General features: G+C 45.9%; 3 protein-coding genes across 3 annotated transcripts; 2 read left to right on the top strand and 1 right to left on the bottom strand.

The window, feature by feature from the left end:
- Nucleotides 1-4,342: 4,342 nt before the first annotated feature.
- On the top strand, nt 4,343-5,879 carry BX661DRAFT_194358 (kinase-like domain-containing protein; the record flags this gene model as incomplete). The annotated part of the gene is made up of 3 exons (XM_051537874.1): nt 4,343-4,372; nt 4,724-5,475; nt 5,852-5,879. The coding sequence occupies 3 exons, from the start codon at nt 4,343-4,345 to the stop codon at nt 5,877-5,879; spliced, it is 810 nt and encodes a 269-aa protein (XP_051390071.1).
- Nucleotides 5,880-9,891: 4,012 nt separating this feature from the next.
- BX661DRAFT_185831 (mitochondrial carrier domain-containing protein) lies at nt 9,892-11,473 on the bottom strand. Its single transcript, XM_051536880.1, has one exon. The coding sequence runs from the start codon at nt 11,375-11,377 to the stop codon at nt 10,334-10,336; it is 1,044 nt and encodes a 347-aa protein (XP_051390070.1). The 5' UTR covers nt 11,378-11,473; the 3' UTR covers nt 9,892-10,333.
- BX661DRAFT_194355 (uncharacterized protein) lies at nt 11,346-14,799 on the top strand (the record flags this gene model as incomplete). The annotated part of the gene is made up of 4 exons (XM_051537873.1): nt 11,346-11,366; nt 12,688-12,978; nt 13,238-13,280; nt 13,826-14,799. 4 exons carry the CDS (start codon nt 11,346-11,348, stop codon nt 14,797-14,799), a joined length of 1,329 nt encoding a protein of 442 aa, XP_051390069.1.
- Nucleotides 14,800-14,818: the final 19 nt, after the last annotated feature.

Raw genomic sequence — 14,818 nt, 5'->3', positions numbered from 1 at the left:
AAAAGTTCAATGCACGGTTTTTATTAGTATATCTATCAAGACTTGATGTGTTGGCAATAGCACGCAACGAAGTTGAATGCGAATATGTGTAATTATTAATTTTAGAAGTCGGCGCCAGAAAGGCCGAAAAGGCAGCACCAGCAGCACCAGCATCACAAGTACGCGCATTTACAAAGAACTTACTTTTAAATGCAAAAAAAGCCAAGTGTGAGAATCCAACAGCGGCAACAGCAACAATAGCAGTATAAAAATAACTGCAATTAAATGAAAAAGAGCAAGAGCAAGAGAGGATAAAGTAGACGTAAAAGAAATATAAAAGTATTTTTTTGATTTTTAAATATGTGTTCGAGTTTGCACAGGTTCAACAATAAAATATTAATAAAAAGAGAGATGACAATAAATATTGTTTTTAATGTAGAATAGGTTGAAGAAAATAGGGATGAAAATGTAGTAGTTTAAAAGATTGGGTGAAGGCAAGACATTCGATTGCTAAGGAGAGAAATTCGATACTTGGGGAGGGCCGCGCAGGGATCCAATCCAATCCCTTTTATACGTCCGAGATATATTCAGGTCTATCAAGGCACGGTTGGCGGTATGTGCAAAAAAAATACTAGGCAGGCGGACTTTTTTTCACAGGATGCATGCTACATGGAATAGGGTAGTACTACAGGAATTCTTTCTGCAAATTCCCCTTTTCAAGATCTCCTGACCTGTTCAAGAAATTGCATCAATACAACACCAAGCAATGGCGCTTTCCCGAGTCTAAAATTATTATTGCATTTTTTGTCCAAGCGCACCAGAAACGGTATTGTATGTAGTGCCAGCCGCAATTGTCTCCAATCTGCATCTGACCGCAAAACTTGCCCTCTCCTACCGTTCTCATGTTTGGTCGAGGCTTTTTATGGCCACTCGGCAGCCATTTTTATTCGAACTGAACACCAGTACCAGAACCAGCACCCAAAAAATAGCCTTGACACAGCAGCGGGGCAAATGGCGTATTGCTTGGGTAAGATGTCGAATATGATTTTAAAAAGTGACAAAATTCTGAGCTTCAACTCTGAGATGGAATTTGTATTGACATTATCATTTTTGAGCAACATCCCGCTTCTAGCTGCATGTTGATCCAGTAAAGATGCAGCGCATTTTGCTTTTCCCCCATCGTTTTACAATGTCCTGCAGCACTACACTTTGCCGTTTGCACACATTTTTCTATAATGTTCAAATTGTCTGAGAACAAAAACAAAGAAACATCCGTTTGCCCAAGCACTATTTCTTGTTTCTTGTTTCCTTTTTGGAATTTGCTTGTACTTTTTTTGATAAAGCTGATATTTGCAAGAACCATTGTGCTCAGTCAAACAATTTTTTTTGCCACGGCAGCAGTTATTTATTGCGAACATTCATGCTAGTCCAAGCGCCCGTATGTATTGTTTGCATTGTTTGCAGCTTTACGAAAGGCATGTGGATCGGGTTTAAAATATGAAGAAAAATGAACAGCGCTGGTAAATGTCAGCATTGGCAAAATGAGTAAAATTGCACTCATACTATTTTAGTTTCGGCTATTTGGCGTGTGCAAAAAAAATGAGACAAACTGGTTTGGGTTTGTTGTTTACTTTAGTCATTGTGGTAATTCGACGCGTCATAGGTTTTCACATTTATCAAAACTTTTTCAGTTGGACATTGCACCTGTTTCAAAAGCTGTATCAAATGAAGCACGCACTACTACTACAATTCGCAACAATAATCGATAAAGAGTGCTTTGTGTTGTCTTTCAACATGTCTGCCATACCCAGATATTGAACAATAGTCAATATACGACAATATAACGTGTGAAATGTTCAAAAAGCACGCATTTCTAGTTATGTACAAGTGTAAATAAATTTTCAAACAGCGAATGTGCGCTCGTAACATGTCCTAAAGCCTGAGTCTTGCGACGGTAGGTCCTAAGGGAAGCGCGGCACAAGTTGATGATAAGCAAATATCACGCTCAAGTGCGTTCTCTCTAGGAGCAGGGTTTTATTTTGCCAACACATGGATATCGAGAGACATAAATTCCCGCAACATTGTTGTGTTTTACGAGCCACTCATCCATCGCATATCGGTTTTGCCAAATGAGGTAAAGCGATATGCGACTGGATTATGTGTTCCCGCTCCAATGTTTGGAGCTGTCTAATGTGAAAGTGGGCGCAAAATGGCGTGCACAAATACTGCGCAGCACCACTTGCACCACAAAAACACGGGTTGTGGGTTAGTCATGGCCATTAAGTTTTTTTGGCGACAAAACATGAATCCATTTTTCTTTTGGAGACATGGCAGGTGCTATGGATGGCCGGGCTTGCAGATTTATGCATTGTTCAATGCACAGCTTACAAAGAAGCTTGTGCCTATCTTTTTCTTTGCTCTTTATGCGAGGGGATTGCAACGACTGTTGATCAAAACTTTTGTATACTTTAAACATTATTTCTTGAAGAATTGCAACATTTAAGTTGGAATATTTTTCTTTCTAGTTACCAGTCATAAATCCGAACACAGCTCGTCACGTATCGTCGTCGCGTTTCCTTTCGTTCATCTCCGATTGCAATATTAGCCTTGCGCTAAATCCAAAACTAAATCTAAATCGACAACAGTGGCTGTTTTGGACACATGCACACATTTCATTAATGTAAATGGATTTTGGAATTTCCAGCCATTTATAGCGAAAGTCCAGATTTTTAAGCGGGGGATTTTCAAAACCCAATTTCCCCCAGCTTTTTAGCCTAAAATATCAGAAAGTCCAGATTTTTGAATGAGAATTGAATATTATTTTGGAACGAATTAAATGAAAAATTATAAAACACCAAACGCGTACCAAAAAAACACTCCTTGTGGGGACCAATTATGGACCTATAAGCCTGGTCGAGCTGCAAAAAAGTCCAGATTTTTGAAGATGCGGGGAAATATTGTCTTTGTGTCTGACTGGTGCTTTGGGTATGTGTTAAACATGATGTTTAACGATGTAATTATATTCATCCAATTCTGTCGCAGCCACAACCAACGCCGTTGCTGATTTTGTTGCAGCAGCAGCCACTACCATTTCTGTTGCAACTAAAACTGCCTCCGACGCCGCATCTATTATTGACAGTGCACAACAGAGTCCCAGCAAGTAGATGCCTATTCGCCCACAGTCTGCTGATATCATCCGGCGGATAGGAGATGAAAAGGGCTGGGCTGAGGACAAAATTGACAGCAAAATTAGGTAGCAGCTGCGGGATGAGAAGGCTGAGCAAAGTCGGGAGCAGTACGTCAATATCCAGCCTGCCGATAATCTCAAGCGTATTGTCAGGCTGGGCGGCTGGTCGTGGGGCAAGGTCAAGCGCAAAACCAGACATAAGATACGCGATGAGTTGGCCGCCCAGCAGCAGCAGGAGCAGGTAGTCGCAACAGGCGTGGATATGATTCCAGCAGTAGAAAAACCTTGCCAAATTTCATGTCATGGCTTGCTCCAGTGCACAATGGAAGACTGCCTTCAAACCTTTGGGGCTGACGGAACCAAGATCAAGCGTGGCGAAAAAGTGCCATCAGGCAGGCGGAAGTGGAATAATCGCGACATGGCTGCAGTGCTGAACTTTTGCATTATCCTCGATGCCCTGTTTATAGGCAATCGTCCTCCCCGTTTCTTGCGTAAAAAAGCATCGTCAGAGTCGGCTGAACCAGAGTCTACAGCGAGACCCGAGACTTTGTTCAAGCAAAAGCCCAAGACCAGGTGTGTGCGAAAGAATCCATCTGCCTCTGCTTCTTCTCTTTGCAAGAGGCAGGGAACTGGATAATATCGTCAACCATAGTGGTCTATTGCCACTAGTTTCTAACTACCTGTCAGGTTGCTATGGAATCTGTGGGAAGAATGTCAATTTGCAGGATACTTGTAGTCTCATTCTTTTCTTTTAGTGTTATAATTCTCTTTGCATATCCGAGTATTTAGCTTCCCATGCACATGTGGCATCGCATTGGCTGTCTACAGACAATTTGCTGGTTTAGAGACAATTTTTTCTTTTGTTTCTCAGAAAGTAGTAAACCCAAGTTTGATGCCACTCAATTTTTTTTCTACGTTTAGCTTTTTTTTGTATTTCACGATTATCCTGTTCTTCATTTTTTCTTTTGTTTGTATTTGTATCGTTACGAATTCACAAAATAACTATTTAACAATTGTTCAATAGACGTCGCGCTCAGACAGCCCCATTTGACATTTGTAAATCATAAAGCCATTCCAAAGTGCATTCGGCCATATACTCTCAGCGAGCAACCAGCTGTATAGACTCGGTACTTTTACACGAGGAAGAAAAACAACAACATACAAATTGCGCCGAAAATGGGCGAATCGAGACGCATAGGCGAATATGTAAGCCAAAAAATAAATGCACCTGCACAGGGTCTCGAGCCTTTTATTTGTATGAATTTGTGCTTCGACTTGAGCGTGAATTCAAAAGTAACCAGTTCTAGAAACCGACTTTTTACACCCGGGTATGGCAGTCGCGCGCTCTCGTTCGTTCGCTCGTTGGGCTGGCTGTCTGGCTGGCGGGTGGGATGGATTGGGGATGCGAGAGCGGCACTATTTTGCTGAGCACATTCTCTTGGCCTTTTTGCGCTTTTAATCGGTTTCCTCATGTATTGGTTTCGTTTCGTTTGATTTCATTTGCTCTTAATCATTCTGCTAATAGCACGGGCCTGCATGCGCACTTTTAACAATTAGCAACTTGAAGATATTATAGGCAAAGGGGCAGCTGGATCTGTATACCGCGGTATCAATCTGCGGACAGGTGGGGTTGTCGCCATCAAGCAAATCCGGAAGGAAGGTTTCAGCTCTTACGATGAGATCGAGGCGGCGCGGATGGAGATTGACATGCTGCGCGATCTGAACCACCGGAATATTGTCAAATACATTGGCTACGAGCAGACCGAGGATGAGCTCGATATTATCCTCGAGTACTGCGAGGGCGGCTCGCTGCAAAACATTCTGCGCAAGTTTAGCAAGTTTCCCGAGAACCTGGTCGGTGTGTACGTGGCGCAAATCCTCGACGGGCTTTCGTACCTGCATAGCAACGCGATCCTGCATCGCGACATCAAACCCGGAAACATCCTTCTGCTCAAGGAGGGCATAGTGAAGCTGGCAGATTTTGGCGTGGCCAGGTTCCAAAACGGGCTCCATACAGTGGTTGGCTCGCCGTACTGGATTGCACCCGAGGTGCTCCAGCAAAAGGGGGCCACGACGGCGTCCGACATTTGGAGTCTGGGCTGCACGATTGTCCAGATGGTCGACGGAAAGGCGCCGTACCAGGACCTGCAGCCCATGGCGGCGCTGTACCGCATTGGCCTGGACGAGCACCCACCGTTCCCACACAACATTTCGCCGCAGCTGAGGGACTTTCTGTCGCGGTGTCTAGTGAATGTGCCCTCGGCGCGGGCGACAGCCGACGAGCTGCGCGGCCACGAGTGGATCCGCATGTGTTTGGGAGAGCAGCAGCGCGAGGGACAGTCGCAGGGCAACTACGAGCGGGACATTCGCGAGATCACACAGTGGAACCAGGTGCTGCAAAACGCATCTCCTCGCGACATCAAGCGGTTCAACGTCAACCCGAACCACAAACACAGCACCAGCACCAGCACTAGCGCCAGCAACACGTACAACAACCCAAACCTCAGCTACGGCTCTTCGAGAACGCGCGACGACATCACTGGTGCCATATCGGGGGTGTCGTCCATGGGCATTTCCAACTCGAACGACAGCACAACGCGCCGCATGGTATCCTCAATTGCAGCCTATGAGGAAGATAGCGGCGATGACTGGGATAACGCGTTTGAAAACCTCGATGCACTGCAGGCGAAGCCTCACATGCGCGCCGGCTTAGCTTATCCGCAGTCCATAGCCGCGCCAACGTCGCCGTCGCCTGGCACGATCAAGCACTCGCTCAGCAATACAACGGATGCCTTTGATGAAGAGCATGCGCACATTGCAGCTCCGGTCGTCGAGCGCGCATTTTCTGATCCGATCGGTGGCCACAGCTCTGCGGCCTCGCAGCTGCGGTTACACTCGGGCCCGCCCTCGCCTATGTTACAGGCGCGGAGACACGGCAGTGGTGGAATGGCTGTTGAGTTCGAGGACGGTCACAACAGCGCCTCTTCTAACGAGATTGTATATGCTGACCACACGGAGTACACTGATGGTAGCCGTGTGCCTAGCTCATCAGCGCTTTATGCGAGTGCAGCCGAATTCAGGCGGGATTCTGTGAGCAACGCGCAGTCGAAGCGCCCATCTCTAGGGCTTCGCCAGGATATTGTCCACTCGTCGTCTACGCAGCTGGTCTCATCATCTGGCTCCCTGTCGGGCCAGCGCGATGTGGGTCATCTGTCTCTCGAAACGCAGAATGTTTCTAGCGACCAGCTACCCAATATGAATTACCAGCAACAACAGCAGCAGCAGTACTATCACAGCCAGCAACTTCAGCACAGCCAGCGGCATTATCCACAGCAGCAACAAACAGAGCAGCAGAAACAAAAGCCAGCCTCACTCTTCCGGAATCGGGCCCAAGAGTCCCGCGATATTGTGCCGCCTGGGTTTCCAAGTAGGGCCTCAGAGGAGCGTCTGCGGCGCGAAACTGAAATCCGCTGGGTACAAGACATTGTCAAAATACTTGCCGAGTTGCGAGTGTCTGTTCGCGAGGATATGACCATTCGCTATTGCCAGAAGCTGGTCGTTCTTTTGCGCGAGGGCCGTGGCGTCTTCTCGGCCAACCAGGACTGGCGAGTACGGTCGATTGTCGACGCCATCCGCATCCACCAAAACAACCCCAATGTGCTCAAGCACCTGATGATGCTTGTCAACCGCCTGTGCTACATGGCCACCAAATACTCGAGCACTTTCTGTCTGCACGGGCTGATTCCAATTATACTCCCCATACTCCAGCACCAGCACCAGGCGCAGGCGCAGGCGCAGGCGCAACAGTCTCCGACATCGATTGTCGAATTGCAGGCCGAGACCATTGGGTTTATCAGCCGGTTGTGCCGGACTGAGGAAGCTGCGCCTATCCATGTGTTGCTGGCGGCGGGTGGCATAACGGCTCTCTGCGAGGCAGCAAGTCCGCTTGTGGAGCTGGATGTGGCTGTGGCGGCAGCGCAGCTTTCGCGCGTGCTGACAGCACTCACCTCACTCATCGTCAACAAGGTCATGCCAGGGGAGCTTTCAGCTGTCGATATCGGCGAGCTTTTAGCGCAGTCGCACATAACGTCACTTTTATGCAAGGTGTTTTCAAAGTACGGTGAGGCGTGCCACATGCCCTCGAGCGGCCAGTCTAGCGCTACCGGCTCAGACACTGGCCACACCAATAATCAGACTCTGGATGACCGCGTGTACCATGGTGTTTGCGACGTACTTGTAGTGGTCGGCCGCCTGTTTAACGAGATCGTCCGCCGCATCGATACGCTACAGGATTCACTATGTGATTCAGACATTGTGGCGGCTATCTTTTCGCATGTGTACCGGTACCCGCGTAAAGCGGTGGTTTTTGTCATCCACGGTGTGCGCTATCTGTCCAAGAACCCAATGAGTCTGGATGTTTTGGACAAGGCCGGGATATTTGCTGTCAGCGTTTCTTTGATTCGGTCGCCCTCTTCGCAGGCGTACCGCGAGTATGTGATGACTACAGTCCTGCGCTTAAGCAGTAGCTCGCTAGAGCGACAGAGCAGGATGGTTACACAGTACCCGCATTTGGTCTTGGCAGCCATGGAATACGCTCAGCTGAAGGAGGCCCCGACGCTGTCAAAATGCGGTCGCCTGATTATCCTAGGGCTGTCCAATGGCGGCACGCAGTGTTGCCGGATGCTCAAAGAGGTCGGTGCATTTGAGCTGATAGTCAAGCTGATCTCGCGCGAGCGCTGGTGCAACATGGCCATCCGTGCCCTCCTGGAATGGACAAGGGAGGTGCCTGCGGACATTGTGCCCAGCCTGACCAACGAGCATTCGACCGAGGGCTGGAGCGAGCTAGCGCGGCCGCTTTTGAGCCTGTCAACCAGCTCCACGACACTTGACATGTTTGCAGCAACATTCCACAGCCTGGTTCGTCTTTATGTTCCGCAGTTCCCGCGTGCCTGCATGGGCACCGGCGAGGCCACGGATGACTGCCTTTGGGTTATGCTGATTGACCGCTACCTCAAATGCAGCCACTTGGATATCAGCGAGCCTCCAGCGTCCCAGGGCTCAAACGAAACCGCCCACCTGAATAGTGGAATGAGCGCGCGGCCCGAGGTTGTTTCGGCGAGTCACATGAATGCCACGACGCGGTTGACATTCTTGAATCTTCTGCTGTTGCTCCAGCCCTACTTGCGAACCTCAACTGCCGATACGCGCCGGCGCATAAGCCATTACTACAAGGAGATGCTTTATTCGTCAAACGTAGACGCTGCCCTGCCTGTGCGCAAGGCATCACTTGAATTGTCGATACTGTTAAAACAGATGTAGAAAATATAATTTGCATGGATTCTTATTCTTTCATTTAAACAGCAAATACATTTTCCCTTGCTCTCTATTTTATTATTAGAAAGGATTTGACAAATGCTGCGGCCATTTATTGTTTACGGTGCGAAAGGCAAGTTATACAATGAAAGCAGTCGACAAATTAAATGCTTTATATTAATTGGCAAAAGAAAGCATACAATAAGAAAGAGGAAAGAGCGGGAAAATGTTGCAAAAAAAAGACGTGAAATAAAGAATGCACATTTCGTCAAATCTCATTTTTTCGCTTCTCACTTCCCAACTTCAACTTTATTATTTCATATATTTTAGTATTTTACATTAATTTCATTAGCAGTTTACCTCAACTTATTTTATTTTCAGCCTAATTTCAAATGTTATTCCTACCCCAAAAGAAGAGCAGAAGGCACGAGAAAGATTGGACAATGACAATGGCATTAGGACTAAAATGAAAAAATTGCTCCGCTAGAAACAGTACTTCGCCAGGTGTATAAAAAGCAAATATATAACATTCGTTATCAAATTTTGAAGGAAATAAGCCTGGAGAATATGTTCCAGGAAGAATAGGAGAAAAGTTGCAAGATTATATACACAATAATGCTTTGTATTATTGCTTCACTTTTCACAAAAATAACGATAGCGATGAATATATAATTCTTTGCTCATTGTATTATGATGTAGATTATGAATCTTTGTAGGCACCCGTTATGTATTCAATGTAGTTTTTTTTGCTCAGAAGCTTTTTGTAGCTGTTATATATGCTTATTATATTTCCGCGGCAACCAACGTTAGTTTTAGTTTAAACTTTTCAAGTTTACTTTGTAGCTAGTTAACTAACAATAAATACATTTTTGTAACAACAATTACATGAATAGTTTTAAAGTTTCTGCGCATTGATAATGTGTATGGCTTTGAACTGTTGAGTTTTGATCGCTATTTTACAGAATAATGCCATGAAAGAAAACATGTAAAAATCATATTAACTATTCTCTTTTTTGTTGAATATTGGTACTCTACTCCTCTAGTTAAAAAGTGCAACACATATTAGCAGTTTCACTTATTGTTAATAAAACATTTTAAGAGTACTATGTTTGGCTTGTTGAATACACGCGTGTCTAAAAAAGTAAGTATAAAGCTTTTTAATCACACACAATATAGGTATATTCTCTTTCAATCACCAAATAAACAAAATATTTAAGCGGGAAATAAAATATGTACGCGCATCAAATGCAATATAAATAGGCTTGTTTCTTTCCCAAACCCGCCAACATATACAATTACACTCTACTATATGCCCAACTTCACATTATTTATATATATTTCTTTTTAAAAATTTGTGCACAAAAACGTAAAGCCGACAAACTAGACGAGAACAAGTACAAACTTAACACGGGCTTTAATATCAGCGTCTTTAAACATACTTTTTGCAGTTATTATCCTAACGTGACAGTTTCTGACTTTGGATACGAGGCCCATTTAAAAGCCAAGTGGGTTACAAAAATGCGTTGTCCAGGGAGGGGATACTCTTGGGTCGTTGCGCAATAAATATGAGCATATATTTTATAGGTATGCGATCGCTAAAAACAACAAGAAAACTGTGCACTTGAGGGGTATTGAACTAGGATATATGGCATAAAAACACGACCAAGGATATTTGGTGGCTAGCAATTGTAGATCTTGGGCTTATAGTATGTTCTAATTCAAATTTATATAAAGAATACATATTTCTTTCGGGTAAATTAGTTGATAGATGGGCTCAAAGTAGCGTACATACTACAAGCAAAGAAATTAGATGGATAGATGCCGCCGATATGCACTTTTATTGGTTTATTTGGTTCACTCGGGCCTAAGTGTCAAAATGAGATCCCGGGTTTGGCCGTAAATATAAAAAACAGTGGCCGATGCCGGTGCAGCCTTGATCAATGCAGGGGTCAAACCACGAAATAAGGCAAGAAATCCCTCATGCCGAACAATATATGCCAATGCATTAGACATCCCCGTATACTGGGGTACACTGCCATTGGCATAGTTCTTCAAATAGGGGCCTTGCACCTGCAGGCGCTTCCGAACAAGGTCCAAAGGATACACACAGCATTTCCCAATAACCGCAGCACCGCCGCCAATAAGCGCATCCTGCACAGAATCCAGTGTCCTAAAAACACCTGACTGGGACACAAACAGGCTCCTGCGCATCCACCTGTACCCGGACCCTAGGGCGTCGTAACTGGTAAAGACTATGCCCATATACGGCATAATCTGCAGGCATGCAGGCCATAGGCCACGGTAAAATCCCCTAATTCCCTCCTCCCGAGAAATCTGCCTCACGGCACCGATAATCGACGTGTGCACTTTATGCGAAGCCTCCTGCGCTACAAACCTGGTTCTCAGGAGATCAAACGGATAGGTCACGCTCGTGGCTATTGCTCCCGCCATGGCGCCGCCAACAAAAGACCGCACACTCTTGTGCATCCCACTAACACGCCCTAGCATCTGTTCTATAGTGCCAAAAATCAAAAACTGGGACGCCCCGTATGTCAAATAAAGGTACTCCGCAGAAAGGTTGCCCTTGAAAAGGCCGCGGACACCCTCTTTCTTCAGAATCCGCGAGGCACACGCCAGAACGCCGGTGCTTGTTGGCCGCAGGATCCCGTAGGTGCGCTTTTGGGTTTCCAGCTGGAGTGTAATCTTGATGACGTCAAAGGGCGAAACAATAGCTCGTGCTATTAATCCGGCAGTGGCTCCGCAGAATGCATTTTCTAGAGATGTTAGTGGGCGTGTTGAGTTTGAGCGTGTGGTTTTGAGCAGTGGGTTGTCGTTGGATGGCTTTGGTGCTGTGGTTTGGGCCGAAATGGTCGTTGGAATTGGCGTGGTCGACGACATTATATTATTTTTGCGTCGAATTGTTTGCAAAAAGAAAGCGCGAAAAAGGAAGTGCGAGGATAGAATGCAAATATAAGAGAGAGTTGGAGAAGTGATGAGCAAAGAGCTTGGTCGGCAGAAAACGGCCAGGTGGCTTTCTTTTGTTGTCTCATTGTGACGTTTTGTGGAGGTGGGAATGGCGAGGAGTGAGGCTGAGTGGGGGAAGCTGGTGAGAATAATAGAAAGCTGATTATATTTGATCTGGCGAGATTAAGCCGCCAGGCTGGAAGTGATCTGGGCCTTAAAAATGGAAAAATCAAGCCACACACGCTCGACAGGATTTGACAGCATACTCTTGTTTTATTTAACGTTTTTGCGTTTGTGCTTGTGTTTGTGCTTGCATGTCTGCTGGCATTTTCCTTTTTGAAAATCAAATATTTTCAAAAAGGAAAATCAAATCAAACAAGTCGCACACGCGTGCCACACCTCCCAGATGCAAGGGCGCATGGGGGTGGGGCCAGAGAAGCAGGACAAGAGATAATCGTCGTTCTGGGCAGAAGCGGAAGCGGGAACGGAAAAAACAAAAACGATCCCACCGATCACCAAAGATGTGACGAATTTTCCCATTTTTTTGCGTTTGGACTCAGGACCAAAAATGACAATCGATTAAAGTGTACACACGTGCAGCATTTAAAGTCTGGCACCGGGTAAAAAACTTTTATTTGGCCATAAGATAAAAAAGAAAAACTGGGCTATATTCCCTTTACAAAAAAGGAGAAACCACGATCAAATGGGGCATATCATATTGAAAAATCGAAAGATTGGAAGCAGATGATATGCGCGAAAAAGATGCGGAGGAGGGTGTGTGTGGGGGGAGGAAGCATGCACATTGGCATTGTGCCATCAGATTTTTATTTCAGAAAAAAAAGATGGTTGCAGTTAGTTGAACTCAATCGTCCAGCTTGTATTTCTCCGCTCTTTTTTCTTAAGAAAATATTCTCTTAGCTTCTTTTTTTTGCTTGCTAATTTTCAGATTGTACAACAATAAGACAAAAAAACCAACTGCCATTATCTTTTTTGTTTCTCTAAACCTTAAAAAATACTTTTTTCTTTATTACTTTCCTCAACCTTTCTCTTCCTCTACTCTACTCTACTCTACTTTACTATACACATACTATCTGTTTGTCTTCTCTTTGTGTTTAAACAAGAAAGACAATACACCAAGGTACATGTTTTCAACAGCGGCCGCAGTAACACGCAACACATCGTCGTTGTTATTGAATGACAGCAGTGGCACACCAGTTGCCGAGCACTCTGTATCTCTGGGCGAGCAGCCCGTCCTTACCACGCTAGTTGGAATCCGCAACCGCTTAGCGGCGCTGAAAAAGGACCGGGGGAATTACTTTCGACCAAATGAAATCGTCGGCTTGTATAACGAGCTTCTAGAGCAGGTCAAGGTTTTGCTAGCTGTGAGGAGTAGCGAGCACCATGATAATGACAATTTTAAGAACCGCGTGGATTCGGTTTTGGACGAGTGCTTTCAGCTATTTTCGCTGTTTTACTTGGCGCTTGGGAAAAACAAGGAGGTTCCTGCGGTTTATGTTCAGCTGGTCACTATTAAGGTATGTTTTGTCGATTTTTCTTTTTCTTTTCCCTTTTACTGAATCATGAATCGTGCTGTTTTTGCTGTTTTGCGCCCTAGAGGGCTTGCTGCTCGCCATCACTTGCCTGCATCAACTCTCTTGCAATTGTTGTGCTTGAAAAGGTCTCTTTTTCATCCTTTTCTCCGCCCGGCGATGATGAGTCGTAACTGCAAACATGATACTGATCCGTTCTTTTTTATCATTGTAATTTCCTTATTCTTTTTTTGTGATTGTGTAGCAGAACTTTGAGCTGTTTAACGAAACGGGAATTTACACTGATGGTAAGCTTTGATGTTTGTTTGACGGTTACACAAATACGCATATGCGGGCTTTTTTACTTTTTGCGGAGACGAAGTTTTTAAGCTAGGAGCGAGCCGGAAGCCAACAAAAAAATCATCGAGAACAATGCTTTAGCATTTTTTAGAGTACCTGCGTTAAACACGGGACAATTGTTCTGGAAGTTTTTCTTTCTCAGCCATCGCGTGAGTGATAGAGAAAATGGCAAGGGTGCTGCACTTTGGCTTTTTGTGTGTGTTTTCAGCTCGGGGAAATCCACGCTCCAGCTCCTTTCTCTATCGGCATCAGCAGCGTGAGTAGTCATGCATGCCGCCCAAAAAAGTACAGAACATTCCATTTTGTCTTGTGCTGTGCTGTGCTGTGCTGTGCTGTGCTGTGCTGTGCTGTGCTGTGCTGTGCTGTGCTGTGCTGTGCTGTGCTGTACTGTGCTATGGTGTCTTCCGTTTCAGCTCGTTGGTTTGTTTATTTGTTCTAAAGGCGTGTAACAATTTACTCATTATTAATTAAACTTTTTTATTCCCAGCTATAGCCGACCTCGAGCCGTTCCAGAAGCGCCTAAAGGAGATTCGCCAGCTTGTGGACGATGCCGCCGAAAAATACGACGAGGACAGCGACGTGTCGAAACCCGAGGTGCTTTTGGTTTTGCGGCGCTTGCGCCAGTGCGAGTCGGAACTTGCCGCGCTGGAGGAGACGACGCGGGTAATCGACGACAGCCTGATGCCTATATACGAGGAGCTCGTGTTTATACGCCGGCGAATGACAGCACTGTCAATAATGCTGCACGAGCTGGCCATCGACGAGGCGAAGGAACTGCAGAAGCGCCTGATTGAGATTGACGACAGGCGCGTGGACGACCGCTTTGTCAGTCTCGACGACGGCACCGTGGCACCAGGCCAAACACAGGTAGTTGGGCTTCTGGAGGAGTGCTTTGACCGTATACACGATTTAATGGTCGAGGGAAGCACAGTGCCGCAGGACATGATGCCCATATACGACCGCCTGATGGACATCCGCATGCAGTTGGAGAAACTTTTGCTGACTAGCCGCTGGACCCTGCGCGAGACTGATTTGTGGAGCTACCAGGTGCAGCTCCAGGAAATCGACGCCATGCGCCGCAATGGCCAGTTCAAGGACTCGACCGGTGACCCGGCGCCGCAGCAGGCTCAGGCGGCATTGAACTTTCTGTTGCACAAGTGCTACAATCTGGTCTACAGGCTGCTCTCGTCGAGCGAGCCTGTAGCAGAGTCTCTTATGGCGGTTCATAATCAGTTGAGGACCCTGCGGCGGTGCTTGTTTGAGGTCAAAAAGTACGGTGGTCCGTTATCTGCTCGTGACTTGTATCCTTACCAGATGAAGCTGTCGAGTATCGATAATTTGCGCACGGACGGCAAGTTTCTTGATGAGGAAGGACATATTCCCGAGGGACAGGGTGTAGTTATGTCCTTGCTGAATGAGTGCTATGACCTGATGTACGAACTCATGGCCACTGAAGTTGACGAGTAAAGATTGTTTTTTATTTAAA

The sequence above is a fragment of the Kickxella alabastrina genome, assembly GCF_025024165.1.
Source record: "Kickxella alabastrina strain RSA 675 chromosome Unknown BX661scaffold_19, whole genome shotgun sequence".
In the NCBI taxonomy this organism is placed as follows: domain Eukaryota; kingdom Fungi; phylum Kickxellomycota; class Kickxellomycetes; order Kickxellales; family Kickxellaceae; genus Kickxella; species Kickxella alabastrina.
The sequence above is the reverse complement of the archived record's forward strand: the minus strand, read 5'-3'. Positions and strand labels throughout refer to the sequence as shown.